At 45.7% G+C, this 21,332-nt stretch overlaps 1 protein-coding gene across 1 annotated transcript in view; it reads left to right on the forward strand.

Annotated features, from left to right (window-relative positions):
* The first annotated feature begins 3,180 nt into the window (after positions 1 to 3,180).
* LOC144525876 (dual specificity calcium/calmodulin-dependent 3',5'-cyclic nucleotide phosphodiesterase 1A-like) overlaps positions 3,181 to 21,332 on the forward strand; it is a 38,550-nt gene continuing 20,398 nt past the window's right edge. Inside the window, exons 1-6 of the mRNA XM_078262939.1 lie at positions 3,181 to 3,192; positions 3,553 to 3,690; positions 4,118 to 4,470; positions 13,116 to 13,142; positions 19,924 to 20,037; positions 20,128 to 20,310. Of these exons, the coding sequence (XP_078119065.1) occupies positions 3,181 to 3,192; positions 3,553 to 3,690; positions 4,118 to 4,470; positions 13,116 to 13,142; positions 19,924 to 20,037; positions 20,128 to 20,310 (827 nt within the window). The remainder of the gene's footprint in view (positions 3,193 to 3,552; positions 3,691 to 4,117; positions 4,471 to 13,115; positions 13,143 to 19,923; positions 20,038 to 20,127; positions 20,311 to 21,332) is intronic.

The raw sequence follows: 21,332 nt of genomic DNA on the forward strand, positions 1-21,332 counted from the left end.
ATCAGTCCATACAGCTTTATATAACAAGACTAGAGTCCATGGGTTATCAGCAAGAGAAATAAAGATACCATTCTAGGAGATAATGCAAAAGTCACGTTTGGGTCCTTCAGGTAGTGGGCAGGGTCAGACTGACATGACATGAGGGGGGAGTGGTTGTGTGCTGATTTACCCTGGATGGTCACAGGTGTGTGAGTTGATTGGGATTTTGGAGAAGGTTGATTCCACCTGGAGAGCACATGTCACTATAGCCGAAGAACACGACGGGAAGACAGAGGACCCAAAGACTTTTTATTTCCCCACACCACAAACTTTTGGAAAAACTCACCCTTTTAAAAATCTAAACTACTACGACAAAAGGAGAATGGCTGACCCAGCAAGGATGCTGAAGGAACAGAGCCAATTAAGCACCGGAGCGGCCCCCGAGGCAGTCGTCGTCTCCCGATCGCGAACTATGCAGAGTCTGAGGTGAGTCAGTAACACGCAGACCCCTCCAGAAGTAGGAAAAGCATTGCACTCCACCAGGCTGGTTAGTCTCACACTCACGTTGAGACCAACCTGCTAGCCTGACCTGGTCATACTCAGATTCTAGTCAGAATAGGAGTCTGATGCTGCTCCATTGGGCTGAGATTATGGGGCGTGTTTCAACCCAACCAGGAAAGAAAATGCCTCTGCACTCAATTGGATAGACCTCCAACCAATCAGAGCAACATATAGACCTACAACCAATCAGAGCAACATATAGACCTACAACCAATCAGAGCAACATATAGACCTACAACCAATCAGAGCAACATATAGACCTACAACCAATCAGAGCAACATATAGACCTACAACCAATCAGAGCATCGGAGTATGTGACGTATGTTGAGCACATTATTAAACTTACATGTATCAATTCACAGAGTAGCTGGATGCAACTGATAACATTTTTGCCGAATCCCGTAGGAAGGACGGCAAAAACATCTTTCCGATCGACAAATTCCTTGTTTTCTGTTCTCGAATGTTCTCTGTTCCTCTTTTAAAATGAATGCGCTGTCGATATCTTCTATAACAGACGCGACGGCAGCCATCTTTGTTGTAAACGACTTCAACCCAAGTGCTCTCTGGTGACGTGGTTGATTACGTTACTGTTGATCATCTGTCCATCATCGTATAAAGCCCGCCCTGACAACGTGATTGGTCCAAACAGCTCTGGTTGGAGCATAGTTGCTCCACAACGGATCAAGTCCAGACTGAACTTCCCGACCTCAAATGTTGTGGGCGGGGCTAAGTTCGGCTGGCATCCAGGCTACTAACTTGCAGTAGCGGAGGTCTTTGTGTTTTAACGAGCCCGGTTAGTTTAGCGCGGTCGTAACAGTACCCTTTAGATTGTAATGACTACATTACCCGTCCTATAGCTGATTCAAGACCCCTCTGCTTCGTTTCGGGGTCCTGCATCACCCTGGCCGGGTTGTATTCGCTATAATGACCGCCTCATTCAAGAATGATGCGACTGCATTTCCTGTATTTCGCCTGGTTAAAAAGCCTGTGAGGCTAGTAGATTCGCCACTGTGGCCCTCCAGCCACAGTGGCTTCAGGCCCTGGTCAGCATAACAAGTTTCACATAAAAGAACAAACAGCAGACTTGAAACTAAAACAGCAAATTACATCAAACTATGTGAGGGTAACGACGGCTACGGCCTCTAGAGGACGCACGCCGGAAGGCTTGAAGAGACTGAGTGTCTGCTCTCATCTCTTGACTGGAGAGCTTTGTGACTCCTCAGGACCATTACATAATCACACACATATACACACACACACACACACACACACACACACACACACACACACACACACACACACACACACACACACACACAGAGACAGACACACACACACACACACACACACACACAGACACATTCTCTCACTCTCACAGATTGAGATGCCTGTTTTGCTGTTGTTGCATCTGAATGGAGCGTAAAGTTATGTGCGTTTGAATTTGAGGGAGGGGGTGAGGAGGAGGAAGAGGAGAAATGGGAGGAGGGACGTGTGTCGGCTGCAGGATTCCATCACTCTTAGCAACCATTGTTGAGTTACCAGGGAAACACTCTGCGATGCTCGCTGCTTCTCCTTTGTTTATCTCTCTCTCTCTCTCTCTCTCTCTCTCCTCTCTGATTCTCCTCTCTCTCCTCTCTCTCTCTCTCCTCTCTCTCTCTCTCTCTCTCTCTCTCCTCTCTCTCTCTCTCTCTCTCTCTCTCTCTCCTCTCTCTCTCTCTCTCTCCTCTCTCTCTCTCTCTCTCTCTCTCTCTCCTCTCTCTCTCTCTCTCTCCTCTCTCTCTCTCTCTCTCTCCTCTCTCTCTCTCTCTCTCTCTCTCTCTCTCTCTCTCTCTCTCTCTCTCTCTCTCTCTCTCTCTCTCTCTCTCTCTCTCTCCTCTCTCCTCTCTCTCTCTCTCTCTCTCCTCTCTCTCTCTCTCCTCTCTCTCTCTCTCTCCTCTCTCTCTCTCTCTCTCTCTCTCTCTCTCTCTCTCTCTCTCTCTCTCTCTCTCTCTCTGACTCTCTGACTCTCTCTCTCCTCTCTCTCTCTCTCTCTCTCTCTCTCTCTCTCTCTCTCTCTCTCTCTCTCTCTCTCTCTCTCTCTCTCTCTCTCTCTCTCTCTCTCTCCTCTCTGATTCTCCTCTCTCTCCTCTCTCTCTCTCTCCTCTCTCTCTCTCTCTCTCTGACTCTCTCTCTCCTCTCCTCTTCTCTCTCTCTCTTCTCTCTCTCTCTCCGTCCTGTCTTCCCAGCGATGCTCTGGGACGGCTGAGCCGGATCATTTTGCAGCTGATCGCTGATTGTTTACGTGTTGGTGTTTGAGACCGCCAGTCTGCTCCTGCTGCTGTTCAACTAAGAAAACACCCCACCACACTTTGTCTGTGAACCTTTATCTCCTCGGCTTCGCTAACGCATCAGAGATCATCATTTTGGGTTGGCCGGGCCGACAGGTGACATCACAGGAAGTTGGATGTTCCGTCAAAGCCAAACGCTCTTGGCTGCGATCGGCAATGTCGATGTTTTCACAACTCCGTCACAACTCTGAGAGACGTCGGGGCGCTTCACAGAGACCGAACTCTGCTCCGTGAGGCACTTAGAGAAACTCTCAAGAAAAGAAGACGACCTACAACAACTTCACCTCCTTCTCCTCTTTTCACCACGCAGAGATGAACGAGGAGGTAGAGGAGACGCAGCTGCCCGGGGAAGGGCTGGAGGCTGAGGAGCAGGGAGAGGAGAAAGAGGAAGGAGAGCAGAAAGAGGAAGAGGAGAAAGAGGAGGGAGAGGAGCAGAAAGAAGGAGAGCAGGACGAGGAAGAGGGGAAACAAGAAGGAGAGCAGGAAAAGGAAGAGGAGAAACAGGAGCAAGAGCAGGAAGAGGAAGAGGAGAAACAGGAGCAAGAGCAGGAAGAGGAAGAGGAGAAACAGGAGGGAGAGCAGGAAAAGGAAGAGGAGAAAGAGGAAGAGGAGAAACAAGAAGGAGAGCAGGAAAAGGAACAGGAGAAACAGGAGCAAGAGCAGAGAGAGGAAGAGGGGAAACAGGAGCAAGAGCAGGAAGAGGAAGAGAAGAAACAGGAGGGAGAGCAGGAAGAGGAAGAGGAGAAACAGGAGCAAGAGCAGGAAGAGGAAGAGAAGAAACAGGAGGGAGAGCAGGAAGAGGAAGAGGAGAAACAGGAGCAAGAGCAGAGAGAGGAAGAGGGGAAACAGGAGCGAGAGCAGGAAGAGGAAGAGAAGAAACAGGAGGGAGAGCAGGAAGAGGAAGAGGAGAAACAGGAAGGAGAGCAGGAAGAGGAACAGGAGAAAGAGGGAGAGAGAGAGAGCGAAGAGGAGGAAACAGGGAGCAAGAGCAGGAAGAGGAAGAGGAGAAACAGGAGCAAGAGCAGGAAAAGGAAGAGGAGAAACAGGAGCAAGAGCAGGAGAGGAAGAGGGGAAACAGGAGCAAGAGCAGGAAGAGGAAGAGAAGAAACAGGAGGGAGAGCAGGAAGAGGAAGAGGAGAAACAGGAAGGAGAGCAGGAAGAGGAAGAGGAGAAACAAGAGCAAGAGCAGGAAGAGGAAGAGGAGAAACAGGAGCAAGAGCAGGAAGAGGAGAGCGAGGGAGAGGAGAAACAGAAAGGAGAGCAGGAAGAGGAGAAACAGGAGCAAGAGCAGAAAGAGGAAGAGGAGGAAGAGGGAGAGGAGAAGGTGCAGCTACCGGCGGGAGAGCAGGAAGAGAAGATGCCCCATCAGGACGTGGAACAGGAGGAGGAGGAGGAGTCTGAAGAGGTGCAGCAGAAAGAGGAGGAGCAACATGAGGAAGCGGTGCAGACTGGGGAGCAGCAGCAGCAGAGTGTGCAGGTGCAGCGCGGGGAACAGATGGAGCCGGAGGAGGTACAGAGGTCTCAGGCCAGGCACACGGAGGAGGCGCAGGACTTTGAGGAGCAGAACCACAACAACCAGGTCCTGATCCGACTGAGAGGGATGTGAGTAAAACACAGACGACTCCGTCAGCTGGCAGATGATGTCATGTTTGTAATGATGACGTCATGTTTGAGATGTTTATAAAGATCAGAACCAGAATCGGGTTTATTGCCAAACTAAGTTACACTTACATGGAATTTGCCTTGATGATTGGTGCATACGTAAACAAATACTATGAAATAAACAGTATATCTAGCCTACAAACCCGCTGTTTAACGTAAGAAAAGAAGGAGGCTGATGATGATGATGATGATGATTGGTAATCACGTTGTGAGATCCGATCTCATGGTAGTTTTGGGAATCAGCCTGACAGCCTCGGAGACGGCATCAGCGTGGTTGCACGGTTGCTGTGGTGATGTTGGCACGGAGCGAGGATGGAGGGAAGACGGAAGACAGAAAATGAGTGGAGGACTGTGGGCGTGCGACATCACTGAACATAAGAGAGAGAGACTGTGTGTGTGTCTGATGAGGTCAAAGCTTCTGTCCGTCTGTCAGATATTTGTTTTCCTCAGTAGTGGACACAAACAAGCTAACGTCGCAGCAGCCAACAACATCACCACATCTGTCTCAATCTTTTGAAAAAAACTGCTGCTCTTTCTTTTTTTTTTTTGTTCTCCGCAGTTGCCACGGCAACGGCAGAGCGTTGCGATGCAGCAAAAACTCTCTGCAAAGAGATCGACAGATCAGGAGGGAGACAGAGAGACAGAGCGAGAGAGACAGAGACAGAGAGAGAGAGATACAGAGAGAGAGAGAGACAGAGAGAGAGAGACAGAGACAGAGAGAGAGAGACAGACAGAGAGAGAGAGAGACAGAGAGAGAGAGAGAGAGACAGAGAGAGAGAGAGAGAGAGAGAGAGAGAGAGAGACAGAGACAGAGAGAGAGAGAGAGAGAGAGAGAGACAGAGAGAGAGACAGAGAGACAGACAGAGAGAGAGAGACAGACAGAGAGAGAGAGAGACAGAGAGAGAGAGACAGAGACAGAGAGAGAGAGAGAGAGACAGAGAGAGAGAGAGAGACACACAGAGAGACAGAGAGAGAGACACCAATCAGTCCCAAAACGTCCCCGTTAGAGAGGAAATGACCCAAACATATTCTTTGTAAATCTTTACAATCATTCCCCGAAAGAACCGAGCAGGTCTGCCTTGTTGCACCATCCAAATATTCTTTAAAACTTGACATTTTCAGCTTGTAGCTCGCTAGCTAAGTTTTTAAAAAGACGATTGTGATTGGTTTAAAGAAATGCCAATAAACCAGAGCACGTTTTTCTCCCATCCAGGAATGCTGTGTGTGTGTCTAGCCAGACCCTCCTCCGCAGCGCTGTGGAGGAAGGTCTGGCAGTGCAAGGCTACTTTGTTTGTAACACTGGGACATTTTGGGCTCTGGCAGAGTTTTGGAAAATGTGAAGCCCTCGACCACATCGAGGGCCCTCGTCGGCGCCGTCGTCAGCTGAACCGTGACTCATTGGTCCGCAGGCTGACATTCTTCACATCACGAGCATCTGATGTTTCTCTTATTAACATCCTGAACATCAGATGAATGAAAACAAATGGATTTTCTCAGCACAGTGCATGCTGTATCCTTTCATATATCATTCTCGTAACTCAATCAAAAACTTACATTTCTACGTCTTGTAAAGTCATAATGTGTCATTCTTCACATTATTGCCGTGTCATTCATCATGTCACGGTGGAACAAAAGTCACCAGCAGTCTTGATTTAATGAAGGCTTCTCGCATCAGCGGCCACAGTGAAATGAAATGTGCATGTTATCATTTCCATAAAATACACACACACACAAATTAGGCCCCTAGGCGATTCTTGTCAGACCCAACTTGCTATACATGCATCTAGTTTTTAGTTGGCAACAGAGCGAAAGATTTACCAGCAGAAGTTGCCAAAAGTACTTTGCCAAATCCCGAAATAAACAAGTGGCAACTGATTGTGTTATCTGTCAGCGGTGATTCAATGAGTTAGAAACAATGAAGGTGTATAAATAAGATTGCAGACTTTAATACAGGAGCTGGTCTACTAAACTGACTTAACTCTCAGGTTCCAGGGAGCTCCGTCATTGGGAGTATCGGCCTGTGGTTTTGTTAAGTCCAGTTCAGACCAAAGATTCCCGATGAGACGAGTTGAAACTTGCAAATTCTTGCAACGAGCCAGTCTGCAGCGTTCACACCAATGAGACAAGACAAGACGGTGTATCATCTCCATAGCAATGACTCTTTGTCCTTCTGTTCTAACTTCTGACTTTTAGGCTTTTTGTAGCTGTATATATCATTTGTTTCGTCTAAATATGAACGTGGATAACGTTAGCGATATTGAGATGCTTGTTAGTGATGAAACGGCGAAAACGTGTTTTATTTCTCTGATTTACGGCTTTGTTCTAACGCCGCTGGGCGCTCCTCATACGACCCCCATAACGTTACCGTGCTTTCAGGCGGTCGCTGAGGCTGCGTCTAAATCTCGGCCATTTCAACCAGCTGTTTGTAACACAAAAATAAAAAGGATTATGGATCATTTTATTTCTATAGTTTATAGCTGACTTTACCAGCTGACTTCTCTATTGGCTGTTGGAACAGGAGACGTCTCTTACGTCCTAAAACCAGCCTCTGGAGACTCCACCAGCTGTCTTCTCTATTGGCTGTTGGAACAGGAGACGTCTCTTACGTCCTAAAACCAGCCTCTGGAGACTCCACCAGCTGTCTTCTCTATTGGCTGTTGGAACAGGAGACGTCTCTTACGTCCTAAAACCAGCCTCTGGAGACTCCACCAGCTGACTTCTCTATTGGCTGTTGAAACAGGGAGACGTCTCTTACGTCCTGAAAACCAGCCTCTGGAGACTCCACCAGCTGGCGTCTCTATTGGCTGTTGAAACAGGAGGCGTCTCTTACGTCCTAAAACCAGCCTCTGGAGACTCCACCAGCTGACTTCTCTATTGGCTGTTGAAACAGGAGACGTCTCTTACGCCCTAAAACCAGCCTCTGGAGACTCCACCAGCTGACTTCTCTATTGGCTGTTGAAACAGGAGACGTCTCCTCATACGTCCCTAAACCAGCCTCTGGAGACTCCACCAGCTGACTTCTCTATTGGCTGTTGAAACAGGAGACGTGTCTTACGCCCTAAAAACCAGCCTCTGGAGACTCCACCAGCTGACGTCTCTGTTGGCTGTTGAAACAGAGACGTCTCTTACGTCCTAAAACCAGCCTCTGGAGACTCCACCAGCTGACTTCTCTATTGGCTGTAGAAACAGGAGACGTCTCTTACGTCCCTAAAAACCAGCCTCTGGAGCTCCACCAGCTGACTTCTCTATTGGCTGTTGAAACAGGAGACGTCTCTTACGTCCTAAAACCAGCCTCTGGAGACTCCACCAGCTGACGTCTCTATTGGCTGTTGAAACAGGAGACGTCTCTTACGTCCTAAAACCAGCCTCTGGAGACTCCACCAGCTGACTGTCTCTGATTGGCTGTTGAAACAGGAGACGTCTCTTACGTCCCTAAAACCAGCCTCTGGAGACTCCACCAGCTGTCTTCTCTATTGGCTGTTGGAACAGGAGACGTCTCTTACGTCCTAAAACCAGCCTCTGGAGACTCCACCAGCTGTCTTCTCTATTGGCTGTTGGAACAGGAGACGTCTCTTACGTCCTAAAACCAGCCTCTGGAGACTCCACCAGCTGACGTCTCTATTGGCTGTTGAAACAGGAGACGTCTCTTACGTCCTAAAAACCAGCCTCTGGAGACTCCACCAGCTGACGTCTCTATTGGCTGTTGAAACAGGAGACGCCTCTTACGCCCTAAAACCAGCCTCTGGAGACTCCACCAGCTGACTTCTCTATTGGCTGTTGAAACAGGAGACGTCTCTACGTCCTAAAACCAGCCTCTGGAGACTCCACCAGCTGACGTCTCTATTGGCTGTTGAAACAGGAGACGTCTCTTACGTCCTAAAAACCAGCCTCTGGAGACTCCACCAGCTGACTTCTCTATTGGCTGTTGAAACAGGAGACGTCTCTTACGTCCCTAAAACCAGCCTCTGGAGACTCCACCAGCTGTCTTCTCTATTGGCTGTTGAAACAGGAGACGTCTCTTACGTCCTAAAACCAGCCTCTGGAGACTCCACCAGCTGACTTCTCTATTGGCTGTTGAAACAGGAGACGTCTCTTACGTCCTAAAACCAGCCTCTGGAGACTCCACCAGCTGAGTCGCAGCGACACCATCAGCTGGTTTGAGTCGAGCTGAGACGGGCCGGTTCAGACCGCTGCAACTTTTCTCTGCAACGTTCTAAAACGGTTTTGTCTCGTCACGAATCTTTGCTCTGAACTGGGCTTTATTTGTTTGAGGGCCTTTTTACACCTATAGACCCTTTGCACGTGACGTCAGGCTCCACTCGTGCGAATTCTGAACACCATGATGGACGGCGGAAGAGCTATGCTGTAGACGTACGGCAAGCTAAACGCGTACGTTTTCGTTTGTGTTTGTGTTCTCTCATTCGCAATCTGCAGAGTAATCCTCACCAACACAAGCATGTGTATGTATTGCCTTTCTGTTTTAAATGAGTGATAAATAAAATGATCCTCAACCAGCTAGCTAGCTGCCGTGCTAACCAGCTGTTCCTGCTAACGGGTCCAACCCGATGATGACCCACATAACTAACATCGGTTATTCACTGACCTAGCTACATATCAAAAAAAGAAAGCCGTGTGTGTGTGTGTGTGTGTGTGTGTGTGTGTGTGTGTGTGTGTGTGTGTGTGTGTGCTGCAGTTGATTTATCATTTATCAGTCTGCTGCATTTTAACGGCTATTTAAACGGCAGCTCTGCTGTTTCTTCAGGCCGGGGCGCCTGGTCTCTTGATGTAGGCGGTGTAGATGGAGTTAACCAGTAAAAATATGCAACTCGCACCCTGCCTGCGTTGGTGCAACAACACTCATGCAGAGACGTAATGCATCTAAGAATACTTGTTATTACTCAGGACTAATAAAGCTCAAGGACGAAGGGAAGAGAATGTGTGAGGCGAAAGTACAAAACATATCAGCCGAGGAGTAAAGTAGGGGAAGCAAAAACACATGAAGGCATCGGCAGATCAGTCATGACAGATTGATGAGTCATTCCCCAGAAAATATGTCCTCACCTGTCACCGTCGGAGCGGCAGCGTGCTTTTGTTTTTGTCTTTTTTTAACAAAGACACAATGCAGATCGGCGCTGCTCATACCCCCGTACCCCGCTTTGTAATTCAGTGCCGTTCCGCTCACACAGGCCAGCGTACAATTACCCATCGACCGTGAAATATCAGGTTCCTGCTGTCACGTTTCAGAGCTGAGCCGTGTCACAGCTGTGATTAGCCTGAATTGTCAGACTCCAGGGTCGCGATTGGCTCATTTCAGACCAAATGGAGCACTCAGATCCTAGCTATTGACATATTGACACACCAGAGGGGCTTTTTCATTAGCTCAATTCATGTACTGGATTCACCAGCGAGCCGTGGCCATGGTGGATGTGTTAACTCTGGTGTTTTGTTGACATTGGCTTTACTTCCTCATTGTTTGGGCTCTGCTGTACGCAGACTGTTCTCATGAAGCATTTCACCCAGGAAACGGGTGTTCATGTCCCGGCAGTACTACTTAAAGGGGCCGCTGTTTTAACCCAAACATCAATCTTTTTTTCAAATCTTAACTAGTCGTTTTGGTGCCTAAACTTAACTGTCCGCCAACCGTTAAGGGTAACACTTTACTTGAAGGTATCGACATAATCGTGACATGCCACTGTCATAACTATGACGTGACACTGTCATGAACGTGTCATAAACGTTATAAACAAGTCAAACGTTTATGACTTCTGTCATTAAGTGTTGTTGTTGTTGTTTTTGTCACGACTAGTTGACATTGTTTGGGTTGTCTTGATTATGACAACTTGACATTAATCAAAGTGACATTACCAGAAGATGTCTTGGTCATGACAAGCTGACATTACATTTCTTTGGCGTATCCTTATTAAGACAACTTGACATTAACCAGGATTATGTCAAGTTGTCATGACCAAGACATCCTCTGGTAATGTCACTTTGATTAATGTCAAGTTGTCATTACAAAGACATCTTCTGGTAATGTCACTTTGATTAATGTCAAGTTGTCATAATCAAGACAACCCAAACAATGTCAACTTGTCATGACAAAAACCGAATAACACTTAATGACAGAAGTCATAAACGTTCATGACTTGTTTATAATGTTTATGACACGTTCATGACAGTCTCATGTCATAGTTATGACAGCGTCATGTCACGATTATGTCGATACCTTCAAGTAAAGTGTTACCCAGTTATGTTTAACCCTTGTGTTGACCTCAGGTCACATTGACATTTTTGTTTTATATCAGAAAATATGGGACGTAGAAATCAGCGCTGAAAATGTGTAGAAAAAAATGTTTACATTTTAAACGTTGGAAAAAGCAAAAACAAATTGTGGAAAAAAAGGCGTCAAAAATGTCATAAAAAAAGAGTTTTTTTCAAGGTTGAAGGGACGACAACACAAGGGTTAAGCATCAAAACGACTAACCCTAACCCCTAACCCTAATCCACATGACGGTCAAATGACTGTAATAGCCAATTAGCGCTCAGGGCATAAATAGGAACCCATCTTTGGTTAGTCAGGTGTTCCACAAACGCACACACACAGACACGTTACAGCCACCGTTTGTTTGGAGAAACTATAAAGATTTAATGGAAATAAATGGAACTTGTGGTTTTAACTGCAAATGCGGACTTTAATTGATCAAAGAAGGTAAAAAGTTACTTATTCAACCCGTGGTACAGCACCTCAGGGGCTCAAAGCTTGGGCTTAGCCTCTACAGACCGCTAAACTTAACGCTTACTTTTTGTCCTAATGTTAACTGTCACGTGACCAGCTAGCAGTTGCCGTAATTTCCTAAGATATCATACGAATTGTTGTGCATAAGTCAGTCCTTCCAGAAAAATGCTGAGTTTTTTTGTGATTGACGCAGGCAAAAATCCTTGATTATGCGGCAGGTTTTCTTAAAAAAATGCGTATTTGAAAAAATGCTCTGGAGGGACTGATGAGTTTTCGTACGATACAGTGCAAACCCGTTCATGAGTAGGGTTGGGTATCGTTTGGACTTTTACGATTCCTTAACCGATTCTTGAAAAACTAACAAAGTGTAATATGTTTACTAGCGATCACGTGCAGTGATTGGTTAATATGAGACTTTTACGTCCGTTATGATGAGCCCAGAGGGAACATATGGCATTTTAAAAGCAGCCTACATTTACGGTATGTCAGGTTCAGGACACTTTAACTTATTAAATCAAAGACGGTCAAGCAAGAAAACGAGACTCAGACGGCAATGAGCAGTTAATAGACATTTGCAAAGGGGAAGAACGCACGTGAGCAACCTTTCTCCAGCATTGCTCTCAGGGAACTTCAAATGTTTCTCTGCAAGAGAGTCGTATTTATTCAAAACACACACAGATTCACAGTTGTTGATACATAGGAATGCTTTTGTGTTGTCTATTCTAGGGGAACCAGGGCATAGTGCGGGCGCCTGGAGGACATGTACTTTGAGTGTCCTCGGCCCTAAAGATGTTTACAACCCATGATTTGCTGCAGTGAGACACTTACTGTCTCCGAGAAGAGCAGCTGACACTCAGAGAAACATATATCGTATTGTGCGTATAATAAGCATAGAAACGCAGATTGTTAAATGTGCATATAGAGAGCCTTAAGGTTAAATTATATTAAGACATTGCTACAAGGAAATAAGCTGAATAATATGGGGAGCATAAAAGGTTGAATAAGATGAATAAAAGACTTTATAAAAATGAATTCTCTATCACGGTATCTAGCTAACGGTAGACTACAGAGAAAGTGGGATATTTTTACGTCCGTTTCGGAGCGACAGAGGGAAAATATTTCAGTCGACACATTAAGTGGAACCGAAACGAGGAACCGAAATTGGCGTTCTACTCCGGTCTGATTCCTACCGGTTGCGTAGGAACCGGTTCCATAGTGGAACCGGGTTTCGGGTTTCGGTACCCAACCCTATTCATGAGAATGCGTTGCTGTACGTGTAAAAATAACAATTTCCAACCAACCTTTTCCTTCAGTATTCCTCAAAGTATTACTGTGCTTCACTCTGCCACAAACTGGGCTGCACATAATGAAGGCGACGAGAGGAAATGAAACAGAAATGACCTTCAAGCATTGTTACGACTCCTCAAACGGAACATTAGGGTTAATAGAAGCGGACCCTTTTGCTCTGAGAGGGGGGACATTAAAGTCTTCTCCGGCTGACTTAATGACATGACTCTTCCAGAATTTTAATTGGATTGAATGGATGATGATGGGAGGTGATAGAAAGAGTCGTTTCATGCTGTTCGAGACGCTCAGATGGCCATCGTTCCGTATCGATTGTGTTTGGGGGGGAAAAAGGTTATTTTGGGCCAGTGTGCATCACCACCCGACTGTGGCCACCTGAACACACACACACACACGCACACACACACACACACACACACACACACACACACACACACACACACACACACACACACACACACACACACAGACATTCCATTTATGATGATGATTGTTTGGTTCTGGTTCATTTGAGTGACTGTTTTGTTTCTGTCTTTGTTTACAGGCAGAAATACAAAAGTACATCGCAGAGGTAAGACACACACACACACACACACACACACACACACACACACAGAAGAGGCTGTCTGAAGCTGTTTTCTCATGTGAAACAGGACATTGTGACAGACGTAGCCCACTACAGGTGATTGTCCGTGTCGGACGCGTTCTCACTTCCTGGAAATCCTCCGTTTTGGTTTAGGCTGGTTTAGTGGTGGTGGCTTGGTAGTGCGTGCAGGAGGCTGGACATGACGCAGAATAAAACCGTGGTCAGGTAGCTGGTTTATAATTTAGTCTGTTCCCTGAATCTGTCTGACGATTTCGAAGGTCGCCCCTTAGGGCAGCGAAGTTTGTGTCCTTCAAAAAAGTAGAAAAAGGAGAAAACACAAGACTTTCACCAGGAAACAGGTGTTCATGTCCTGAGGAAGTTAAGGAGAAAACACAAGACTTTCACCAGGAAACAGGTGTTCATGTCCTGAAGAAGTTAAGGAGAAAACACAAGACTTTCACCAGGAAACAGGTGTTCATGTCCTGAAGAAGTTAAGGAGAAAACACAAGACTTTCACCAGGAAACAGGTGTTCATGTCCTGAAGAAGTTAAGGAGAAAACACAAGACTTTCACCAGGAAACAGGTGTTCATGTCCTGAAGAAGTTAAGGAGAAAACACAAGACTTTCACCAGGAAACAGGTGTTCATGTCCTGAAGAAGTTAAGGAGAAAACACAAGACTTTCACCAGGAAACAGGTGTTCATGTCCTGAAGAAGTTAAGAAGAAAACACAAGACTTTCACCAGGAAACAGGTGTTCATGTCCTGAAGAAGTTAAGGAGAAAACACAAGACTTTCACCAGGAAACAGGTGTTCATGTCCTGAAGAAGTTAAGGAGAAAACACAAGACTTTCACCAGGAAACGGGTGTTTGTGTCCTGGGAGAACTGCTGAAGGGGACCGGTGTGTCACCATACGAATTGGTCAATCTTTTCAAACTTTGCATCTCTTCTGACTCCATGCATGTTTTAAATTATTAGTGATATGATACCAGAAGCTTTGTTCATAGTTTCTACAAAATGGAATCTGACATATTTACACCAATATTACTACAGCTGCTACTCATGATAATAAAAACAAGTGAAGTCAAGGGTTTTGATTTTCCTTTAGGAAAAAAAAAAAAGAAAAAAGCCTGAATGCCTGCATTCGTGAACTTTTATTTCTCCCTCGCTCCGTCTCCCTGTCTGACTCCAGCTATAACCATGGCAACTGAAACAGATCTCATCCAGCTTACAGGAAGGTGTTTTGGTCGCCATGACGACGGCACGATGCCTGGCCGCGGCGGAGACCTTATGTGTCCCCTGTTGTCAGTCTCCTCCATTGTAAACATTCAAACCCTAACCCTCTCTCTACCTGAGCAGGATAAATAATATCCAGCCGTCAGTCTCAATACCAGGACCGTATGTTGGGATAACATATATATATAAACATATATATATATATATATATATATATATATATATATATATATATATATATAAATATATATATTAGTGTTGTCAAACAATTAAAATATTTAATCGCGATTAATTAATTGCATTAATGTCATAGTTAACTCGCAATTAATCGCACATTTTTATCTATTCTAAATGTCCCTTGATTTCTTTTTGTCCCATTATTTTTTCTCATTTTAATGCTCTTATCAACGTGGAAAAGTGGATCGGCTTGCTTTGTGCTTTGTCACCTGGCTTTGATGAGAATTGGCATCAGCTGTATGCTTGGCTATCAGCTGTGTGCTTGGCTATCAGCTGTGAGCTTGGCTATCAGCTGTGAGCTTGGCCGTCAGCCATGTGCTTGGCCGTCAGCTGTGTGCTTGGCCGTCAGCTTTCTGCTTGGCCATCAGCTGTGTGCTTGGCCATCAGCCGTGTCCTTGGCCGTCAGCCGTGTGCTTGGCCAGTCAGCTTTCTGCTTGGCTATCAGCTGTGAGCTTGGCTATCAGCTGTGAGCTTGGCCGTCAGCCATGTGCTTGGCCGTCAGCTGTGTGCTTGGCTATCAGCTGTGAGCTTGGCTGTCAGCCATGTGCTTGGCCATCAGCTGTATGCTTGGCCATCAGCTGTGTGCTTGGCCATCAGCTGTGTGCTTGGCCATCAGCTGTGTGCTTGGCCATCAGCTGTGTGCTTGGCCATCAGCTGTATGCTTGGCCATCAGCTGTGTGCTTGGCCATCAGCTGTGTGCTTGGCCATCAAGTGGTATTTCAGACTGGGACGTGCTGCGATGATAGCTCAGTTCACAACGACTAAACACACAGATCTCTTTGGTCTTGTCAATGGAACCATTTGGCAACTTTTTTAAAAGTAAACTTTCCATTCAGAATCTTATTTGCATCCATTTCGGCGTCTCGTGCTCGCCATCCACTCAAAACGTAACGTTAGCCTACTACTCTTTGGCCGGCTCGCAAGCCCAAACAAGTGCGTGCGGCGTGTCTGTTGCTTTTTGTGTTTCCCGGTCTAGCTAGATCCGGTGTGGTGTTGTAGTTTTTCTAACGTTACTAGTTGTTGCAACAGCATGTGAAAAAAACTACAAAGTTTGCTAGGCCAAAAAGAACGTTAGTCTCGCAATAAAAAAAATGTACGCCGTTAAAATGGGTTTTGCGTTAACGCCGTTAATAACGTGTTTAACTGACAGCACATATATATATATACATATATATATATATATATATATATATATATGTATGTATGTATATGTGCATGTGCCCTCTTGTTGCCTCGCACCCTCAGCATCTTCTCGCAAAAAAGTATTGAGATATCATTTCTTAAAATGTAAGGAATGTTTCTGTGGAAAAAACGTTATATATCCTTCATAAAAACTAAAGTTTGGCTTTCAAACCAGGGTTATTCCAACCTGTTTTCACTCCTAACTTGTAAAATACTGACGCTTGTTCAATGTCTCTCACTGTGTCGACGCAAAAATCTCCCTTTAGCAGCTCGACCGCGGCGCTGTAAGATGACGTAGTATGAGCACACTGAAAAATAACTAAAATGAAATTGAGAAGTCAGAGCTAAACTAAACTAAAATAAAAACGTAATAAAACGTTTTAAACTGTAATAACCTTGTTTCCAACCAGGGGCGTCGGACTGGGGGGGGGGGAGGAACTGAGTACCCAGGGCCCTCATGTGAGGAGGGCCCAAAAAGAGGCTAGAATGAATAGCTGTGGATGCGGGGAGGGGGCCCATAGAAGGATTTTGTGGTACGCCCCTGTTTCCAACTGAAATGAATGTCTTTCCTTGCTGACAAACGATGCTGCCAGTATAAATTGATGGAATATGACAGTCAGCTCTGTGAGGCGCCATGTTTACCACAGGAGCCGGCTGATTGACAGGCGGCTGGGTGTCAGGCGTTCCATCTGGAGGAAAACAGACTTTCACGTTCTGGTTGTGTGCTGTGAACAGGACAGCAGCTGTGTGGGAGCCAAAGCGTGAAGATTGTGCTTCCTCCTGTCAGTTAGCAGGTGCACGGAGTCTGCAGGGAGGATTTCTGCAGACTGCTAATGCTCCTTTTTGAGGTGATGAAATCTGCACATCACAACGGAGGACAGTGCAGGGGAATTCAGCAAAGAACAACCCGTTCTCACTCCCAACTTGTCAAATAGTGGCGCTTAGGTCAGTGTCTCTCAGCGCCAGATACCGATGCAAAAGCATCTTCTAGCGCACGTGTCAAACTCAAGGCCCGCGGGCCAAATCCGGCCCCTCGCAGATTATGATCTGGTCCGCATTTCAATTTAGATGCACAATACATTTTGGCCCACCTAGTTTTTGTCGCTTTTCCCGACGTTGTTGTCACTTTTGCCGAAGTTTTTGGGCGCTTTTTTTCTATGATGGCTGAGGAATTTTTTCCTGACTTCTTTAGGACTTTATGTCGCCCAAACTGTAAGTGAGAAGACTATATGACACACGCACTAATACAGTCAAAGATATTTTACTTTTTTGATTAAATAAAAGCATATCAATGAACTATGTTGGCCCTTGATGTGATTCTTATTTTCTAGTGTGGCCCTTAGTGAAGTTGAGTTTAACACCCCTGCTCTAACGTCTGTCTAGAGCAGCAGCTCGCTGTAAGCTGTAAGATGACGCAGTGTTCAAAGTGACAACATTAGGGAGTGGTATGAAAGACCGAAGTCCTTTAAATGCGGCGAATAACGAGGGACTTTCACCCATTAGAGCGGGGAATTAGGAAACAAGCAGTTTTTTGACTACCATTTAGAAAAAGGAGAATCAAAAAATGGAAAATGACTTGGGTTCCGTTATTTGTCGGAAAACAGCTCATTTTCGTCTTTTGTTTTTTTAATTTCAAGTTGAAAATCCGCTGGCTGCCAAGCACATCGACCGACCGACCGACCGACCGACTGACCGACCGACCAACCGACTGACCAACCGACCGACCGACCGGGGTTTGTGTCTTGGCCCAAAAGATTAATAAAAATAAAAATAAAGAGTGACAACGGTAGCGAGTAGTATGAAAAATCTGTATGAGGTTGGTTTGGGGTGGTGGATGGGTCAAACAACAGAAGACTATCACCCAGGAGACCGGGGATCATGTCCCGTACTTGTCCCGCGTGTCACTGAAACGTACATTTTAATAATAAAAATAATAATACATTTTATTTGTAGAGCACTTTTCATTGACAAATCAATCCCAAAGTGCTACAGGAGATTACAATCAGGGTATAAACACAAGCAAAGCAAAGAAATAAAGATTTTAAGCCGTACAATCCGTTAAGAAAACGCAAAAAAAAAAAAAGCTACAAAGTAGATATCAGGCAACAGACAGTGCCAGCGACCCCACCAACCATCTTTCCCTAAACCTTAACTGTCCCGTTCTTGTGCCGCATGTCAGTTAAGCGTACGTCCCAGACCCAGAGCGCCAAGAGTCCCGACCAATCGCGTCTAAATATGACGCCAAAGGGCTAGACCTAAATCCCGAGAGCGTCAAATCGTGACGCCAAGAGTCCCGACCAGGCTAGCGTCGAAATGTGACGCTAAAGGGGACTTTTTGCATCAATAACAAATGCCTGACCAATCGTCGTTTTTTTTTGACGCGCTGGGAGTGAGAATGTGTTGCGGGGAACTTAGTCAGGAGGCGTGGGACTCACCAGAGGCCTCGCGATACGGTATTATCACGATACCTATGTCACGATACGATATAATTGCATTTTTTTTAAACATATTGCAACACTCTGCAATATATAAAATGGGTAGCTCAAATCAAGCAATCTGATTGGTTCATAGCTGTGACTAAAATAATGAGATTGCAGATACAGGCGGACAAAATACGTTTTCTCCGTAGGGTGTCTGGGCTCAGACATAGAGAGACGGTGCTAAGGAGCTCAGACAACCCGAGAGAGCTCGAAGGAGAGCAGCTGCTTCTTCACGTTGTTGATGTTGGTTCAACATCTGATCAGGATCCCCCCCCGGACGTGCCCCGTTAGAGGTTTTCTGGGCACGTCCAAATGGTAAAGGGACGCTGGGTCGACCCAGATGAAGCAGGAGAGATTATATATTATATATTCGCATGATTTGTGGATTTGTGTGTCCTGTCAAATTTCAGCTAAAGGAGCTCAAACATAAAGAAAGCCTTTGAGTTTCCAGAAATTGTGTCTGCATAATTTCTGTTGTTTTCTGAGCTGTCAGCACTCTGAGCCCAAAACAGCAGCTCAGACATTAGTGTTACTTTTCATTTAAGTGGGCAGGAAAAAAAATAGTTTTGGGTGGGCGAGTTCAGGGCTGTGACTGTCTGACTGAAATCTGGCAAGAGTGAGCGCAGACAGCTCAGCATGACATGACGGCTGTGAAGTTAAGATGAAGATAACAGAAATATTTCCCGCTGATCCACTTTTGGATATGAGGAGCTTGTTGAGACTGAAAACAGCATGAATTAAATAACTAATGTCATTTAATATAAAGTGACTGATGACTGCTATTTCATCTGCAGATAGTGCACCCAAACGTACTCCTGTTTCTAACGTCAAACAGTGAAATGAGAACTCTTAGCTGACCAATAACAAGCCGTCGTGTCAGTGCTGACCTTTGAGGAAATGGAGAGCCACAGAGCCATATGTGGGCTAGCCTCTGTTATTTAATCTTTCCAGGAGCGAGGCCAGGGCAGATGTGGAGGTGGCCTTTTTATTTAAAGTTTGATACTCCCGCTGACCGTCCCGTCAACGTGACATCATGACTTTGCGTAAACATACACGCCCACTTTCTCAAGCCAAGTGGCGTGCTATATGTACGCATTTTGAGAGCCGTATACAGCGGACGGGTTGGGTTTAGGAAAAGAAGAACAGATTGGTCTAAGTAAAGGAAGAAAGCGACGATTGAGTTTAGGAAAACGTGACACGTGCGGGACACGATCCCCGGTCTCCTAGGTGAAAGTCCTGCGTTTGACCCGTCCTCCCCCCCCCCGACCAACCTCTCAATGCGGATTTTCGCCCTTTCATACTACTCGCTACGGCGTCAATTCACATGCAATCGCAAGGTAATGTAAGTCAATGCAGGCCAAACGGCGTTGATTGAGTAAGCGTCTTGATAACATGCCAAAAATGGCATACGAATTGGCGTGCCATAATGGCGTGAGAAAAATATAACACAAGTATCATACACAGTAGACACAGGTGAAAGTGCTAGACACACATTGGGACGCATCAACAACACATAAGCACACACACACAGACACTACTGTAGCGATAAAGACAAACATGCTATTCTGTATTTATTTGTTTGCTTCTACTGTGTTAGTTGACCTGTCCTCCTTGTGTGTGTTTGTGTCGTCAGGCTGAAGGGGGTCCTGGAGCAGATGGACCGGGGTGTCGTGGACCTGCAGGAACTCCGCAGGAACCTGGAGCTCGCTGCTGCCATGTTGGACAGCGTTTACACCGATGAGACCAAGTAGGACTCACAGACAGACAGATGGACGAATGGGTGTGCAGCGAAATAAATCCCCGGCGTGACTGACGGGCGTTTCTTTCTGTCCTATAGGCGTCTGTTGGACACTGAGGACGAGCTCAGCGACTTGCAGGCGGAGTCAGTGCCCAGCGAAGTACGTGATTGGCTGGCGTGCACCTTCACCAGGAAAATGGGTGTGGCCAAGCGTCGTCCTGAGGAGAAGCCGAGATTCAGGAGCATCGTCCATGCAGTGCAAGCTGGGATATTTGTAGAAAGGTTAGTCTCGCATTGCCGGCTCTGGCTACACCACAGATGCATTCTGGGATAGGAGAAGAAAAAAAAAACGCTCTGGGTTGTTTGCATTTCTTTAAACCAATCACAATTAGGGCTGCACGATATGAGGAAAGTATTTAATTGCGATTATTTTGACTAGTATTGCTCTTGCGATATGATTCAAAATATTGGAGGGAATGATCATTTTTGTATCATTGTTGTAATTTATTATAGTGTGATTTTTGCAAGAATTTGTACCAACCAAAGATTATTTCTGTAGTCTGTAGGATGGGATTTGTAGGCTGAGACGTCTCTGCAGCACCACAATACCCCCTGCGAAGGAAGGAACTGGTTCTGGTGGAACATTTGCACCTTGCAAAAGAAAACGCCACATACAATATTAAATGAAGTTACCTGTTGACACGATACAGTAACGTGAGATATTTAAATGAGCTGATACATGGTTAAACCTCATTATCTCTTACCAGTGTATCTCCGTGTGTACTTGGTCCACAGCAATCCCACCAATCGGTCCCAAAACGTCCCCAGTTAGAGAGGAAATGACCCAAACATATTCTTTGTAAATCTTTACAATCATTCCCAGAATGAACCAAGCAGGCCCGCCTTGTTGCACCGTCCAAATGTTCTTCAAAACTTGCCATTTTCAGCGTGTAGCTCGCTAGCTCCTAGTTTGTTGTTGTTGTTGTTGTTGTTGTCTCTCACAGAGAGAGAGGAAAAGGAGAGGCAAAGCTTGATCCTGGAAATGTACAGAGGCTTGCAAAAGTATTCCTACACCATTGAACTTTTCCACATGTTGTCACGTTACACCCACAAATGTAAATGTATTTCATCGGGATTTCATGTGATCGACCAACACAAAGTGGCGCGTAAAATTGTGACGTGGAAGGAAAATGATAGATGGTTTTCAAATTTCTTTTTTACAAATAAATAAAAAAGTGTGGCGTGCCCCTTTACTCTGATACCCCTAAATGAAATCCAGTGCAAGCAGTTGCCTTCAGAAGTCT

This window comes from Sander vitreus, chromosome 11, assembly GCF_031162955.1.
Source record: "Sander vitreus isolate 19-12246 chromosome 11, sanVit1, whole genome shotgun sequence".
Taxonomy (NCBI): Eukaryota; Metazoa; Chordata; class Actinopteri; order Perciformes; family Percidae; genus Sander; species Sander vitreus.